The sequence below is a fragment of the Neophocaena asiaeorientalis genome, unplaced genomic scaffold (genome assembly GCF_003031525.2).
Source record: "Neophocaena asiaeorientalis asiaeorientalis breed wild unplaced genomic scaffold, Neophocaena_asiaeorientalis_V1.1 scaffold601, whole genome shotgun sequence".
Lineage (NCBI taxonomy): Eukaryota > Metazoa > Chordata > Mammalia > Artiodactyla > Phocoenidae > Neophocaena > Neophocaena asiaeorientalis.
The window spans coordinates 1106845-1124941 of record NW_020174793.1 but is presented as its reverse complement, the minus strand read 5'-3'; the positions used below and the strand labels follow the sequence as shown (position 1 = coordinate 1124941).

At 36.8% G+C, this 18097-nt stretch overlaps 1 protein-coding gene across 2 annotated transcripts in view; it reads right to left on the bottom strand.

The window, feature by feature from the left end:
* The window catches only part of TRPC6 (transient receptor potential cation channel subfamily C member 6), a 116674-nt gene that overhangs the window by 2258 nt on the left and 96319 nt on the right, over positions 1 to 18097 (bottom strand). The window contains exons 6-11 of one of the 2 annotated variants that reach the window (XM_024760361.1): positions 14615 to 14848; positions 11978 to 12242; positions 10544 to 10739; positions 9540 to 9743; positions 7801 to 7875; positions 418 to 501 (exon numbers count right to left, since the gene is read on the bottom strand). In XM_024760361.1, coding sequence (XP_024616129.1) covers positions 418 to 501; positions 7801 to 7875; positions 9540 to 9743; positions 10544 to 10739; positions 11978 to 12242; positions 14615 to 14848 — 1058 coding nt within the window. Of the gene's footprint in view, positions 1 to 417; positions 502 to 6674; positions 7105 to 7800; positions 7876 to 9539; positions 9744 to 10543; positions 10740 to 11977; positions 12243 to 14614; positions 14849 to 18097 lie in introns of those variants that run through there. The other variant, XM_024760362.1, reaches the window with a different exon arrangement.

Sequence of the window (18097 nt, the reverse complement as noted above, 5' to 3'; positions counted from 1 at the left end):
TTCAGGACAACAGTTCTACTCAAATCGATCTATAGATTCAACACAGTCACAATTTTGGAATACACAATCAATTCTAAAATTTATATGGAAAGGCAAAGAAACAGAATAAACCAAACAACTTGAAAAAGAACAACAATGGAGAATTCACATTAGTAAGATAGGCTTTTTACAATAAACGTGTAGGCTCTAAATTCCATGATGGCAAGATTTCACCTATTTCGTTTGCTTCTATATCTCTAGTACTTAGAAAGTGCATGGTACGTGGTAGTTACTCAATAAATATTTTTTTGAATTAGTGTATTATTTTGATATTGAGAAAAATATCATAACAGTTCATTTTCACTTAAATAATCACATAGTTTGAGTTTCTAAATATTACAAATAACTAGTCTTATTTCTTTAAAAATTAATGCTTACCTGATATTGTCTTGGAGGATTACTGAAACTGTTTAACTGGAAATCTTCTGAACTTCTTAAGCTTGATTGTTTACTATGTCCAAACTGTATTTTGAAAAGAATTAGAAATTGATTATCATTTAATTTTTTTTCAATGTGATGATATTTATCTCATTGTTACATATGTGAACTAAGTCTCGTATATATAAATAATCTTTTCTATATGTATAGTGCCATTTTAACTTAATTTGCTTAATATTCTGTCTTCCAAGACAAATCATAGACACTTTAGGTGTGTTCAGCCTCTCAGTGTCTATTAGAGGTTGTCTGAGGACACTCTTAGACTTTGTGGCTATCAATCATTTTGTCATGAGAGTCATGTTTTAACATTCCCACAGATACACCCTTGGTGGAGGAAGAGGCAAACAAGTTGAGAAAATAATGGTGGTGATCTCAGAAGTCCATTGATGAGGGATCCACAGTCCAGCATGATGGACTACACCATCCACACCTGCAGTAGAGACTGTGATAAGACTCCTGAAGAAACACCAGGGTAAGACTTTGTTGTAGGATAGGATTCAGGTGCCAAGAAAGCACTAATAAACCATTTGAATTTTAGGATATATATATAGTATCCTATCTGGTCAGCACTTCTCAAATAATACATTTGCTTGAATAGGAAAATAACAAGGAAAGTAATCTGCAAGAGAGGTGGTAAAGTACCATATTAACATGATAAGAGGATGATTAAAAACCTCTTTAAGGCATTTTCTAAAGGGAAAAAAGTGGTTTTACAAAGAAATAAGTAGGAGAAATTGAGCAAAACACAACATCTCCAAATATATATTTTTGGGGGTGTAAAACTCTTTTCCAGGGGAGAAGAAACTTCAAGACTATCTACTAAGACAGCCATGATTTATATTTCCCAATGACATCTAAGTTGCTACAGGTAAAGCTCAATGAGACTCAATTAAAATCCTTGACTTCAATGCATTGATGCTTTAAATGGCCACATGCTGAATTCAAGAAGCTATGCACACATTCATCCATTAAACAGGTATGTGTGAGTGACCTCTATATGTAAGGTGCTGTGCTATGTTCTGAGTATTTAATGAATAACATAAATAACTATGATCTAGCTGAGTTATAATAATAGGAAAAGTATGGCAAGGCTGACAAGATTCATATTCATTGTGAAGATATTGTTTAGATAGCATCCTTTTCCATGTAGCTATTTGCCTTTTATTTCACCCTCTCTAATAATGTCAGCAAAATGTCCGTATTTTTTTTAACTTTATATTAACTTTTAAAAAATTAAGATAAAATTTTACAATTGACCAAATTAACCAGAGGGGCAGCTTGGGTTCTGTAGAAGAGCACTTGACAGAAACCTGAAAACTCAAATCTGGCTCTGCCACAAGTTAGCTGTGGGATACTAGGTGAGAAGCTGAAACCCTACAATCTCTTCTGACAGTGAAGGGAATGCCCTAGTTGACCTCTACAGTCCTTCAAGTCCTACTAATTTATGAATTTGTGAAACAGATGCAAACTTCAACATATTTTAATAATATTTTAATGTTTACTTTCAAATTACATAATCATTTATTTTTATAATATTATAAAATATAATGATATTTAATATATTAGATATGATTCCTGGATTTCAAACTATGATTTATGCTTTAAAGACATCATTAAACATGATGACCAGAGTCATCACTTCCATCCCCCAGCTTTTATGATAAAGCATGGAGGGTGAGGACAGGTTCACAATCAGAGCAGAAGGATCCAGGCAAAGGGAATCTTTGTGTGCATCACGTCCATCTCTTCATGAATGCACAGCCTCATGGTGGCAAATCATTAATTTGATGTCTCCTTCTTTTGTTAGAGGCCACTAACACATCCAAATGGTGTTCATGGAAAAAAGAAAGTGAAAAATTGTACTTCTTTGAGAGCTTTTTAGAGATGAATGTGTGGACCTTAATACCCGTTGTGCTGGTCATTCCAAATTAAGGCAGCTCCACAACCCACCATGTCTATGGCAATCATCCTTTTTTGTAAACTTAGTATTATATGAACACTATGCAGGCTTTTTTTCATTTGCTCTTTTCTAACTTAAGGTTTGTTATTCCCAATTCCTGAAACACTCATTTCCTGGCTCTTTGCCTGTCTGACTTGCTTTGTCTGATCCTCTGGAGTTTAGCTCAACACATAAGCTCCTCAAATGGCTTTCTCTGCCTACCCCATGAAAATAGATCTTGAGCAAGCTAGGCCTTTTGTACCCTTCAAAACATGCTTCACAATTGCTAATTACTTTATTCACTGGCTTGTTTACATGGTTATTGTCTACATCCTCCTGGGCTCTACAGAAGGAGGGACTTTGTTTAGTTTATCTCAGTGCCTTAAGAGCCATCGCTGTCCGGCAGATGGTAAGTGCTCAAAAGTTGTTGGTTGGTGAATGAATGAAGGGAGAAGTGCTTTTGGGTCACTAATAGAGTTCACCTGGTTTCTGAACAACTTGCTATACAAGACGTGTACAATACAGGTTCGTGAACCAATTGGCTGCAGCTCAACCACACGGGAAAGATAAATCTGAAACATGGTTTTAAGGCCGATGACTTACAAATTAATACCCTGGATGACACAGGAGAGGTAACAGTACCAGGAAAGCCAGAAAACAGTTTTCTGTTCATTTGAGAATGGGTATAATTGTAGATTTTCCGGATTGTAGATCTTGACGTGTCAATGACTGCAGCTACAGTGTGTCATACAATTTTATAACACACAGCTCCTCTTTGCATGCACCCAATGGGTAGAATCTGGGATTTCTCAACTGCAACATTTTTGACACTTTGGGCTGGGTAATTCTTTATTGTGGGGGGCTTCCAGTACATTGTACAATGTTTGCCAGCACCCATGGCCTTGACACCCTAGATGCCAATAACAGTTCCCCTCTCTAGTTGTGACAACCAAAAAAGTCTCCAGGTATTACAAATGCACCCTGGACTGCTGGTAGTGTGGAATCAAAATTACCTCTCAGCGGGAACCACTAGTATAGTTAAATGGTATATGACTAAACAGTTACAAATTCATTTGGATCACTTTTATGTGAAGAGTTCTGCTCTAAATCTGAAGTATGAATTTGGATGCAAATATAACATTTATTTAGCAAAAATTTCTAAACAGTTTCTGATATATAGTAGGTATTCAACAAATACATGTTTAAAAATTTAATAACACAAAGGAGTAATATGTAAGAAGAAACTTACCCAATGGTGCAAAGAAGCATTATTACCACTTGGTGGCAGAAAATTCTAATTTATATTTGTTTTGATGTACAGCTACTAAGATAGACTGGGAAGTCAAGGGAATTCAGTTGGCAATATGAATAGCATTTAAACCTTAGTGATTTGGACATTTATAGATGGCACTGACGCATAATGTGATGAGAGTGGGAAAGCGGAGCTTGTTGAGTAGAAGCAGGAAGGACTGGGTGTAATGAGCTTTCTTCCTGTCTAATGCAAATACACACTCTGATTCTGAATAAAGCACTGCCTGTCCTTTTTCCCCCATACCTTCTACCACATTTCCTGCATTCTTTATGTTTCTTTTCTTTTTTAATCCTAGTAATTAGTTTGATATTAGCATTTCTTATCTTGCTGCAGCTTCATTGTAGGATTAGAGTGAGGAACACTAAATAACTTGTTTGTTATTCATTAAGAATAACAAGTAAGCCTCAGGCTTGGGAATTTTTTATGTTGTTGGACATAGTACTAGGAGTCAGTCTCCCATTCCCCACGTTGAGGGGTCTGAGGCAGGGATCAAAGCAATGAACTGAAAATGTAGAGGAAATATGATCAGTCAGCAGGGGATGCACATATGACATGAAACCATGTGGTACAGTGCTTGTAAAAGCTCTTGCTTGAAATCAAACAGATATGGATTTGAATTCTGGCTCTGTCATGTGTCTGAAGTGGGACTTTGAGCAAGTCATTTCACCTCTATTAACCTAAGGTTTCTCATATATAAAATAGGGAAAATAATATTACCTACCTTCTAGAGTTAATATGAGGATTAAAGAGATAAGGTGTGTAGAATGAGTAGCTTGACATAGCAGATGTTGTACAAGTGTCAACAGCTATTATTATTGTACAGAAGGATAATTATCTACTATGTGACTTTAGGCCTATTTCATGGTTAGTTTTAATCTGCTCTATTTCTTTTGGAGACACTTTGCTGAATATTGCTTTTTACTGATGTGCTCATGTCCATGACTAAGTCATCCAGGGAATGAAATACTCAGTGATTCCCATACCCAGATAAGCATTAGAATCTCCTAAGTACTTATTAAAATGCACATTTCCAGGCCCAATGGCCAGAGATTTTAACTCTATAGACCTGGAGAAGAGGATGGGTAATTTGTACAAATTCATCAAGTGACCCTGGTGATAGTAACAAATTGGAATCACTACATTATATAACTGGTTCATCAGATGACTAAAAAGAAAGCCCCTGACCTAATTAGAAGCTAAAGGACGTAGTCCCTGGATATGTAACTGATAAAACAAAAAAATCTCCACATCTCATTCAATCCAGTACAGAATGGACCCCAAATCCTAAAATAACATCTACGCTCCATACTTGCCTATGGTCCATGGCATGTAAAACCTGCTCTGAAACTGACTACTTGAAGGGGATCTGTTCTAGAGCTGGAACAGAGCAAATATTCAAGAAGTTATTTGGCATTTTCAGGTTTATACATGTAATACAGTATGGCAGAGACTGAATATTAATGTATGCTGTCCTTTCAGACTATATGTCCGAAAAGCTAATGCTAACCACCAAAGTCAGTGATACTTGGAGCTGAAGGAGATGATTAAAGATAATAAATAGATATGCTAAAAAGTATTTTTATATGGCTCATCTGACTGATTTATATAGTGTCCGTGGAGCAGATGTGAAGGAAGGTTTGTGCGACCTAACCACTTTAACTTTCAAGGAGCCAAGAAAGAAGACCCCAGCAAAATAGAAACTTAACTGTGCCATTTTAGACACAGACTTTATGAAAAAGAATGAACAAAAGCCATGCAAATGGGTTAGGGAAAACACACAGCAACAACAGGCAAAACTGATTGGAACTATAAATGGTTGCTTTAAAAAACATTTTCTCAGGAATATAGTTAATGTATCAAGCAAAAGCAAGCTATGTGAAATATGCCTCAGTTTTGTTCACCACAAGCTTAAATGGTAAGGGAAAATAGACACTTGTGTTGATTTGGTCCTCTAGGAATCAAATGCCAAGACAAAGTGAGAAATATGAGATGTATTCAGAATTATGCCTGTGAAAGATAATGGGAAGTGGCAGCAGAAGGCATAAAAAGCTCCCAGACCGTGAGGCACGGCTCACCTGGGAAAGAGGGAAAGGTAATAAGATTGTCTGGGAAAGTCAGCCAGCCCAACGGGGAGCTGTGGTGCAGAATGCCCCAAGAGAGGTCCTGTGTTGTCTTGAACTATCCGGGACCTAAAGAGCATGGCCATGGCGGGAAAGCTGAGGGGACCCCAAAGATGCTGCAGCCGGAGGCTGTCAGCTGACCGAACTCCTTGAAGCAGGCTCTCTCGAAAGAAAACATGAGCCATACATTCCCATGGCTGCCACAATAAACAGTCTCTCAAAAGGGTCTCTAGAAGGTTCAGCTGACATTGGAATCAACATTTCATCGATCTACCACTGTGATCAGATACCAGAGGCTTCGTATTGCTGTTAAAGAATTTGCTTTCTCCTGGGATTGAAATATGTGCTATCGGAAAGTGTAGAGTAATCCAAGCTATGTTTAAAAAATATAAAATGTATTTTCCAGATGATTAAAACAAATTTTAAGTTTCCACATTTTTTGAGAAACTCTAAAGAAAATAAAACTATTTGATTTGAAAGACACTATAGTTTCTATCATAAAGAAAAAAGCCATGTTGATCCCCCTTGAATTTTTGTCATATTTGTCCAACGCTTTATTGTTATCATGCATTCATCATACTTTCAGCACAAGTAATTTCTTACTGGAAAACTATAAAATCCAACTCACACTGACCTATTTTTGAAAAATTTTTATTGAGTTATTCATAACCAAATAACAAAAAGCTGCTTCTTTGTAACAAGTACTTCACTATTTGTATAATAGTGTTTGTGATTTACAAAGCATCAGCTGAATCCTCTCAACAATTTTGTGTGATGGGCTGTACAACTTGATCATTCCTATCTCGTAGATAAGGAAGTTAAGGTTCAGAGAAGTCAAACGAATTGCTAAAGGGGCAGAGATAAGATGAGATCCCAATCTTCTGACTACTCGGTTCAATGATCTGGCTATATCAATACTATATCAATACATAAGAGTATTCCTATTTTGTTGGAGGAGGTAACATACTTGGCTTAAAAACAAAACAAAATAGCATCCCTCCTTGGCATTTGTGTCCCATGGGGTGGCCCTGTAGCAGAGTTCTGGCTAATGAGATATAATAACAGAAATTGTTGGGAGGCATCTCTGAGGGTGATTCAGCTAGGGGCCCACTTTTCCTTTGCCCCATTCCTTCTTCATGCCTGAAAAGTGGGTGTGATGTCTGGAGGTGAAGGTGTTATCTTGCATCTGACTATGACAAAAAAATCCTGGAGAACCACAGAGACTCACTCCTGGCAACCGTCCTGTACTGCCAACTCTGGAGAGTTAAATGAGAGGGGGAAAAACAACTGTCTTGTTGAAAACACCATGATATGTGCAACTGAATGCTAGTCCCACCGGATACACTGCCCTTCTCCTAATGAATTCACTCATAATTTCCCTCAGCAACACGCATTTATTGTACCCCTACTATGTGCCTGCTGCCAGAATGAAGCAAAAGTCCTCAGCATCAGGGATTTTGCTGCTCCAAATTACGGAGCTGATGCAGCTCCAGGGTACATTGCTCATTATAAACTGGGCTGATGACAGAAGCCATTAAATTCTCAGGGTGCCTTTTTGTGACAGCTTCTCGATTACTGACAAATAATGCAGCTCTGTTAGGTATGCATAATCTCCACCTGAGCTGCCGAGAATTAAGTTAATTATATCTCCATCAGGTCCCTATTGTTTCAATTTTCCCTTCTTTACATCATAATTTCTATATTCCATCACCCATAAGTATCCCAGTATACTTGTTTACTATCTGTCTTAAACAGCCATGTAATTCTTTTTGCTGATTAAGAGGACACAGGCTTATTTTTACTTCTCAATAACAGATTCTTTGAGCATTGTTAAATTGTTAATTCTTTAATGTGTCTACTGTTTCTTGAAATTGCTTCTGAACATCTGTCCTTTTCTCTGAGTAGAAAGCCTGAACCTACTCGTGGTTTCATATTTTCAAATGTGATCTTACCTGTCTTTTGTCAAGTGATAATTTTGAAAGGTCTTCATGACTTCCCAGAATTCCAAATTTCTTTTCTTCATTTCTCTTTTAAAGATAGAGAGTAAAATAGGTACAATCACTAATTTTACATTGGGAATTATAAAACGAATTTCACTCTTTCTTTATTCCATATTCTAAAAGCCATCTGGTCCCATTCTCCAGCAAGTTTCAATGAGAGAAACATATTCTTATTGAGGTCTTCCCTTTGGTGAGTACTTGGACATTTCCTTTTGGAGACTGAATTGTCGTGGGTTGCAGCTCTAATCACACCTGTAAACTACACACTTAATAACATTAAGTAAAGTGAGGGAAATTTTTGCCACTCAACACACTGAGTTCTGTAAGTTATACATTTGGAGGAGCACCAAAGATGGCATATTTTTCCAAAATTCCTATAGAAAATAATGATAATACATTTAAAGAGGGCTTTAGAATTCTCAAAGCACTTTTACATATTTATCTGATTTGATTTTCATGATGTAGATGCAATTTTTTTCCCCATATTACAGTTGAGGAAATTGGAGCTCTGGGAGCTTAACTTGAGAATCTCACGTAGTAAGTAGCAAATCATTCAATAATAGAATCTTATAGCTGCAAGGAACTTTTACAATCATTTGGTTTAGTTGCCCACCAGTGTAGGAAAACCTGTAAATTCCTAATGTTGGTCAGCCAACATTTATTGATTACTTGCAATGATGGGGAGCTCACTATTTCACAAGACAGCCCACCACTCTGTTGGGCAGATCTTCTTGTTACAAGTTTTTCTTATTTACATAGAACTAAAAATGAACTATTTGCAACTTTTGCCCATTGCCTCTCTTCCTATTTTTGAAGAGAAAATTAAATGTGCTTCCTCATTAAAATTGGGAATTGGAAGCAGCCAGCTCCTTCACGTCCCCATAATATGACACCATATCCACACTTGTTCCCTTCCTGGCCCTCCTCCTCTGGAGGCATCTAGTCCCTCAGTGCTCCTTCTGGATATAGAGTTCTGTCCCCAGCAGAGTTCCCTGCTGAGAGTAACCTCCCCACCCCCATGCATTCCACACAGCATTCTATATGCTCCACACATTTCTAAACCCACTGTGATTGTTCTACTCCTTCATCTAAGCACTAGACCTCTTTTCTTTCATGGCTTCTTAAGATGGTACTGCCTCATGGGATTACTGTTTCCAATTAGTCTCCTTAGATATTTCTCTCTTGAACTACTTAATGCCAAACCTGGTCTCCCATATTATATGTGAGCAATTGATTTCTAAACTTTTCAGTGTAGGACTTACTTGTCTGTCAGATTCCCCCAAGTCATAATCAGCTAGCTGTATAAATTGAACATGCAAAAAATGGAAGCTGTATGAATTGAGGTATATAAATATACCTAGCTGTATAAATTGAAGGTGAAGTGAGGGACGTGTAGCCACAACAGCAAAAATGCGGCCCAGAATAGCTCTCCCTTTCAGAACCCACTCCAGATAATGTAGTACATTATTTTAGTTACATCTCATGAATTTTTCTTATATTTTTAAGCAGAAATGCCCAGTGTTCTCCTAATAAAGAGACACAAGCCAAAGGACTGCTCTGAGCTAAGTGACTACATTTGGGAATGGATGGACATGTCATCACAGACCGCTTCTTTATAAAGGAATGTGGCACAGTGGTTATAATGGTCTCAGCATTTAAAAATATAATTTTAAATTATCAAGTCAAATCACCTTGTTCATTTCCACATCCTCCTGGAAACCTTTTTTATGGCCCTGGAACAGCTCAGAAATCCATTTTTTAAGCCTCAGTAGGAGATAAAACAGGGACTTTGGACTTGGCACCAGGTTGAAGGGAACAGGAAGAGTTCTTCCTTCCTCAAAGTAGGAAAACCAAAGTTTGGCCCTTGCAAATTTCCACTCCACATCAGCATCATCCTATACAAATACATATGACAGTTCAGCAAGGAAATGCATAAAAAGAATTACTGGAATGTTTCTAACATTGTGTGACTAGATGGAAGTAATGATGCCTACAACACTCTCAGACCCCAAAGACCACTCCAAGATTTTTTCAAAAATGTTAAGGTACTATTCACACACTCTTTCCTAAATCTGCCTAAAATTTTATCAGGCTTATAGATCTATAGATCTCAAAACTTGCATGTGCTTATAAATGCATTGAAAGATATAAATGCATTTTCCTACATTCTAGAAAACACTATGAAAAATTATTCACTTTTTTATTCTGCAACAGATCGCTACTTTGATTAATTTGGGAGACAGACCAAGATTTCTGGAATAAAGATGTACACTATCACTCTGAGTTTGAGAAAGGGTCAATTCTGAACATCACTCAAGACAAGATTTGGAGAATAGTGGTATTCGGAAGCAATAATTTTTAAAATAAAGTATAAATTCATGCTGATATAGTATTTCTAAAGAGTTTGTAAATAATAATAACAAATCACACATCATTTCTCATCCTTACGCCTTACTATCCTACCACACCCATAGATATTGTGTTTGGAAGCAAAACATTAAAATTTTCTAGATTCCTGTATATAAAGTATACAAAAGTATAGATATTCTCTACAGTATATATAGTATATAAAGAAGTATGTAAAAAGGGAAAGAACAGATGGAAAGCAGTCTATACTGTCGCCACCAATGCTGAGTTGATCCCTGGAATAGTTAAAACATGTAGCACATAGTATACAAATGTATAGAGATTATACCTCAATTTCCTGGAATGAACTGTTGATCATTGCAATTAACATATTTAGCAAAACAATAACCATTGTAACATTATAGACTCCATAAAGAACATAACCGATGTTTTCAATGAATTTGTGATTATAGTTGATGACCACTGATTTCACTTCAGAAAGTCCAAATATAGCCCAAAACAGTGTCTTAAAACTCTCTTCCACTCTGGTGAAAAAGAAGGAGAGAAAGGAAATGATAAAGTGTACAAATAAACAAAAATGGTACCATAATAAAAGTGAGTTGATTTAGTGTCTTTGAATATTATTAGATATTCATCAGAAAACTCTTTACTTCCCTGAGCCTCGTTTTTCTTTTCTGTAAAATGGGTACAATAATTATTTATTTCTAGGATTGTTGCAAGGATGAGGAAATATTGTGTATATGAAGCACATAGCTCACTATCTGGAACATAATAAGCACTCAGTAAATGTTAGCATAATTACATAACCACAGATATTAACATTTAAATAATCCATAGTTTTGGCAATGGAAGTGTTAAATGTATTACTTCATAAAAGGTAATGTTATCTGTTAGAGTCCTTCTGGGTTTCCTGCTCATCTATACTTCCACTAATTTCCAATAAAAAGATTACAATAGTATGTGTCTTAAGGTGTCTTAAGGAAAATATGACAATATAAATAGAGTCGATGTTACCAAAATCACTGACATGTCTTACATAGGAATTTTAATGCTTTAAGCATAATTATTGACCTTAAACTAAGCCCCTCTGCTTAGCCCAGGTGGTTTAATTTCTCTCATAAACTGAACTTTACAGGAATATGGGTAATAAGTTATGTTTCAGTCAATACTTATTGTAACACTGAATACCTAACATTTGAATAATGTATTCCAAACACACTTTATAAAAAACATGTGTCTATGGTGAACATAAGTTAAAACTCTTGTCACTATTGATAAATTGGATCGTCTCAGTGATAAGATCCAACAAATTGAATTAGGAAGCAGCTATTCTCATAGTCAGCAACCCAGGAGTCTGTAGTAAGCAGAAGGACACAGCAGTGAAGAGCACAGATGTTATAGTGGACAAGGGACTATGTCCTGGCTTTTCTACCTATTAGCAGCTATGCAGTGTTCAGCACATCATTTAACTTTTCTGAACTTCAGTCTCCTTTTTTTCTTCTGAAACAGAGATAATAAAATGATGTGTGTGAGGTAGTTCCTAGCCTTAAAAATGTTAGCTATAATTACTTAATATTACAGAGGTTGCCTACATTATTGAGCTCTTCCAACCCATTTTAAAATCCTCTCATTTTGCTAAAGAGTAACTGGAGATGAAGTCTTTACCAAAACATTATTTATGCCATGGATGCATATGAACACTGTTAAGCTAATATTTATTTAATCGACGATCTCCATGATCAAAATATCTGAAAGCACATACGTTGTGAAGGCTTCGTTTTGCTTTGCACCAATGTAGTAGGAATAGAGGTTGAACATTCCAATCATAAAGGCCACAAACACCATGATGAATATGACCATGAACTTGAAGATGTCTTTCACTGTTCTTCCAAGTGATATCTGCAGGGGTCCAAAGCTTTCATTTGCTGGTAAAATGTAGGCTATTCTGGAGAAACTTAAAACTACAGCAATTGCATAAAGACCTTCAGATATAATTTGAGGATCAGAGGGGTCCCACTTTATCCTGGCTAGGAGAAAGGAAAGACAAGAGTTATGGTGAGTTTATTTAAGTTTTTTACTTAGGTAACTTCTTTTCTGGGGTAGAAATAAAATTACATTAGCAATCCAATTCCTGACGGAAGTCTTTTATCTTAAAGGGCTTCTTTAAGTGTCAGGTGTATTTGAGCTTCTGAATTTACTGAGAAAATTACGCCCCTGGTTTGCTGGAAGTTTTCCATAGGGTATAGCATAATGGTTAAGAGTACACATATATATGGAATCTAAAAAAAAAAAAAAAATGGTCATGAAGAACCTAAGGGCAAGACAGGAATAAAGACGCAGACCTACTAGAGAATGGACTTGAGGACACGGGAAAGGCGAAGGGTAAGCTGGGACAAAGTAAGAGAGTGGTAGTGTATATATGGACATATATACACTACCAAATGTAAAATAGATAGCTAGTGGGAAGCAGCCGCATAGCACAGGGAGATCAGCTCGGTGCTTTGTGACCAGTTAGAAGGGTGGGATAGGGAGTTTAGGAGGCAGGGAGACGCAAGAGGGAGGGGATATGGTGATATATGTATATGTATAACTGATTCACTTTGTTATGAAGCAGAAACTAACACACCACTGTAAAGCAATTATACTCCAATAAAAATGTTAAAAAAAAAAAAGAGTACAAACTGTGGACTCAGCATATGTAAAAATTCCAATACCTACCTGTCTATCTATCTATCTATCTAAAGTCAGCTGGATGAACTGGTACAAACTACTTATCTTAGTTTTATTTTCCCATCTTTAAAAATGAGATAGTACTGCTTCTACCTCTGTCATCTGTTGTGAGAATCCAGTAAGTCAACATACGTTCAGTGTTTAGAAACTGCTTGGCACTAACTAAATGATAGCATTTACTATTTAATCTTAAACTATAATAAAAGAAAAGAAGGCCCTAAATACATGATATCATTATTTAATTTTAAACTGTAATTACACTATAATGTAATTTAGGGCTTTTGGAGTTATTTAAACTTACTAAAGTAATTTATATTGGTCACTCAAGTCTATTTTTATCATAAAAATGTAGTAATTATTCATTTATGAATTCTTCTGGCATTATTACATCAGGTCATCAAAAACCTAATTAAGAAACCATTATGAAGAAAAGCAGTGTGTAGGAAAGAGGAAAAATATAATTATAAATTTGTATTTGCTTATTTGCTGAGAAGTGGAATCAGGAAAGGATACAGTAAACTAATAAAAGCACTTTCCTTTTTTATAGCACTTTGAATATAAGTACAATATATAAATAGATAGTTCTGACTTTAAAATTCCATATAATAAAAATTTTTGTTATAAAATAACAGCTACATTCCCTGTGCTGTACAATATATAAAAGCCTTACATTATGCACTAAAAGTTGTTAATTAAATATTAAAAGAAATATTAAAAAAAAATAAAAAAGAAATCCCTATGTGATATAGCCAGTAAAACCCATAGAGATGTCAATTGACTGTTAACTGACATCTTAACAGAGGATTTGAAATAAGTATTCAAAGAGAATCTGTTTTCCCCACTCTAGGTTTCTACAAGGAGAGATTTTCCCTAAGCAAATAACTGAATCTATTTCTATCACTTAGTCACTTTCCTCCTGGGGAGGTGGAATGACTTATCTGATTACTGAACTGGGGTGGAAACTGAGCATACTTGGTTCAGCTCTGCCCTCTTTTTTCTTGAGAATTTTCCTCTGGTCTTCCATGGGGGAATCTCACATGATCAGACACTTGCTGCCGTACCCCTCTTTGAGGAAGACTGCCCTGCCCATACATCTGCCTAAGCCTGAGGTTCAATATTACTGAGCCGACTGGCTAATAAACTCAGAATTATGTCATCCACCCTGAACTTTGTCAGTATTAGAGGTGATGATCTGGCTTCCGTGTTCACTTTTGGTTTTATCTCTCATCTAGTTTCAAAGACTGGGTGAAAAAAAGTGGTGTTATTTATTGGGGGCCCTCTAGAGCCTCAAATGATTCCTTTGCTTTCAAATAGTTTATATGCCTTAAATGGAAATAGTACTTAAATGTATACTATTTTTAATGGACAAGAGGAAAAAAATAAATCCAAGACATAATACAGGCATTCTCAATGAAGTTTGGTGGTTAGCCAATTAATCCCAGAGATAAAGTGAGATGATTCTTGTGATTAAAAGAGGTTTCCAGCCAGAAGAAATATCAAGGGAAGAGGTAGAAAGCATGCTTCTTCAGATACAGTTACTCTGAAGAAGCTGGAAACTGACCAACAATTTTATGAGAGCTGAGTAGTAATCAAACTGTTACTGATGTGTACTTTTATAAGAAAATTCTGCATTTTATAAACTTACATTGACTGTGTCCTATAAACTCACCCAAATTGTAGTATTTCACATTGTCTCCCAATGTGACTTTTGTCAAATCCTTCAAAGTATCATTTGCATCAATAATGCTCTGGGCTTTGGAAGCATGCCAAAATGCCATGAATCTTGCAATGAATGATGCTGCAAAGATTGCCAACATTCCAAAATCAAGCATATTCCACAACTCAAACAAGTACTCCTTGGGGCCTTGAGTCCAAATTTCTTTACATTCAGTCCATATCATGCCTGTATTAGAAAGAGGTTAAAATATCAATCCAACTTCATTCCAGCCTTAGCTCTTCAATAAAACAAAATAAATTTGAAAGATCTCAGGCTGATATTCAAAACCCTTCAAAATTTGGCCTCATCCCACCCATCAAGCCATAATTATCTTGTCCCCACAAATCCTAGAGTCCAACAATATCAGTGCATTACCTTATAGCAATGTGACAAATTTCATCAAGGGCATTCAATGTTTGATTCAATGGATCAAACATGATTTGATCCATTAATTCTATACATAAAAATACATTAATAAGATGTTCAGTGTAGGGTTCTTTATAACAATCAAACCATACAAACACACCCACATTCACACACTCAAAATAGAAGTAACCATGGGACTTCTACATATAGGATATTATGCAGCCATTTCATATGATATTTTAATTACCATGGGATAGTGGCCACAGGAATGTACCTCCCAGACCTCCAACTACAGGAATTTAATTGGCCATGGGCCTCAGCTACAGCATTCTGAAAACTACTGCCACTTTTGCCCTAAGGCCATGCTTCCCATGGGCTGCTCCCCAGTAGTGACTGAGGGCAGTCCTTCTTCAGAGACATGGGACTCCTTTGATGACTGACTTTGGCTCAAGGATTTCCTGACGGCCTTGTTAAACTTCCTTTAGACTGGATGGAGATCTAGGATACTTCTACCCTACTTTCCTTCCCTCAAGATAAGACTTGCATCCCAGTCTTACAGCCCTTGCAGCTCTCTTCAGTTCTCTCCCATTTTCTCTCACGTGGAATTTCCTTAATAAAATTGTTGTACGTTAAATCCTGTCTTGCATATGCTTCTTGGAGGACCTGGACTAATACACATTGGAAAATGTTTATGTCATCAACATTCAAGCATGCTAAGTAAAAAATGTTATATATTGTATGACTTTATGTTTAAAACAAGCATAGTAAAAGACTAGAAGTAATTACAGGAACATATTAATAGTAGCTGTCTCTTGATGGTGGAATTATTAATAATGTTGCATATTCGCTCTAAAGCTTAATGTGGTACTCAGGAAGGAGCATAGGTTTTGGAATTAGACTGCCGCAGATTTGAGACTTTGCTCTTCCACTTATTAGCTGTGTAATCCTTGGCAACTTATTTAAACTTTCTAAAACTCAATTTGGAAAATGGGGATGATAGTAGTTTGTACCTACTTCACAGGTTTGTTATGAGACTTAAATAACACATGTAAAATGCACAGCACAGTGCCTGGCACTTGAAAAAATAACTAACATTGATTGAGCATTTACTATTTAAAATTTCCTGTGTCTGGCACATTTTCTTTTTTCATCTGAAAAATCGTACTTTATTAAAAAGAAGTTACTTTACCCCTATTATCTTTAGATCCCTATGCTCTGATGTCCCGCCTCCTCTTAGAGCCATCTGGAGAAATACAAGCCAAACTCCAACAATCCATCAAAGCCTACCTCCATCAACAAGTCTCCATTGTCCCCTAGTTGAAATTAATCTTCTCCCCTTTCTCCTACCAAGCACCTTCCCCAAGTCCCCACATTTGTCATGAACCTTTATCACAACCTGCCATGTGAAGGACTGTAGAGCCCTTCAGGGGTTTACAAAAGCAATGGTCTCCGCTCTTCCAACAGCCCTACTATGTGCTTTTCTCAAAATGATCATTCACTGTAGCACACAACTTACTTATTTGGAATTATTCCAAATTCAGAGGAGACTAGAATTGAATTTATATATACTTGAGTGGATCAGATTTAAAACAGGACACACTACATGTGTACACTCATGAACACATACGTGTACACACACACAACTATGAGCAGGGGTGAAAAAAATCTGAGGGCAGCCTTTTTTTGTGGTCCCTGGATTCCTGCCAGCTTCCTCAATAGGACAAAAGGGTAATTTAGGGTAACTGAAGAATAGGAATTAAAGGGCGGTTTAAATTCATATTGTTTAGTTGTTTTCAAAGCTTCTCTCCTTCTTCCTCCCACTTCTCCATCTTCTCTCTCTTTAAGATGTACAGTTTTTGGTAAAAAATGATATCTCACCAAAGCTTAAAAAATAAAACAGATACAGCGAACTCTTCTGTTTGAAGGAAGAGTTCCCATCTTATTTCCCCTGTGGACCCCCCAGGAGAGCTGCCAAGCATAGATTGAAATCCCCCATCTAGTCCAACTTCTCCAGCAAGCAGGGGACTTCTCCACAGGGTTGAGCCTCTTCTTGAATTCGTCCTGAATGATTACTTCTGAAGACGGCTCATCCCATTGTTGACTTTTTAGGAAGCATCCCTTCACTGTGGACCTGTTAGTGCTAATTCTGCCCTTGAGAGAAGAGAATGAGTCTGCTCTCTCTGCCTTTAAATTTCTTAAAACAAAACAGAATAAAACAAAGTACAAACACCATGCACTCATTAAATCTATGCTTCTACAGCAGAGGCAGGTTTCCCACAAAGCTAATAAAATTTAAACTTCAAGATGCCTTATCTGCCCAGGCTCCTCCTAGGGCTCTGTTTTGTCTTCTTTTTCTCTAAATGGGGCCCTCCAAATAACTAAACTTCAGGCTTCACAATCCCGGGGTTCTGCTCTACCTCCACACTCCAGAGTAAGCTTCCCCAGTTCCCACAAGTGCTGTTCCCTGGAAGAGCCACTCCCTTTTCTGGTTGCTTTCAATTTGGGATGCTCCCTAGTTTGCCAATTGCCTGCAGACGGGATGTGGAGCAGGAATGTAATTACGGCCCTTGCCTGCAGTCCTCTCCTTCTGCTGAAGGGTCAACCCGGCATTGCATTTGCTTCCTCAGCAGCTCACACTGGATGTTAAGTTAAAAAGTGCTCCTTAGGTGAAGCGTCATCAAGCATGTCTCCCCACTCCCTGTGTTCCTGCTACACTTCTCATTGGTTTCAGCTTGCCCTTCAGCCTTGTCAAGATTTCCTGGAATGTCAGTTCCATCATCCAGCCTTTCAACTTTTTGTCTACTAAAAATTATATAAATTTGCTTTCTGTGACCAATAATGTCAGTCTTTTCCCTCAAGCCAACTAGCATCTTGACCTAACTAGTCCACTTCTTATTAATATTTCCAGAAAGTACAGAAACTGTCTTTCAAGAATAACTTCAAAAAGAAAAATAAATACCAGTGTCAGAAATTGAACCAGGTGTCTAACATATGCTACAAAGTATCAGCTGTCCCTTCTGAGTTGTTCCTTGTTTTCCCTTTAAATGAATACTGTGAGATCAATTCTGA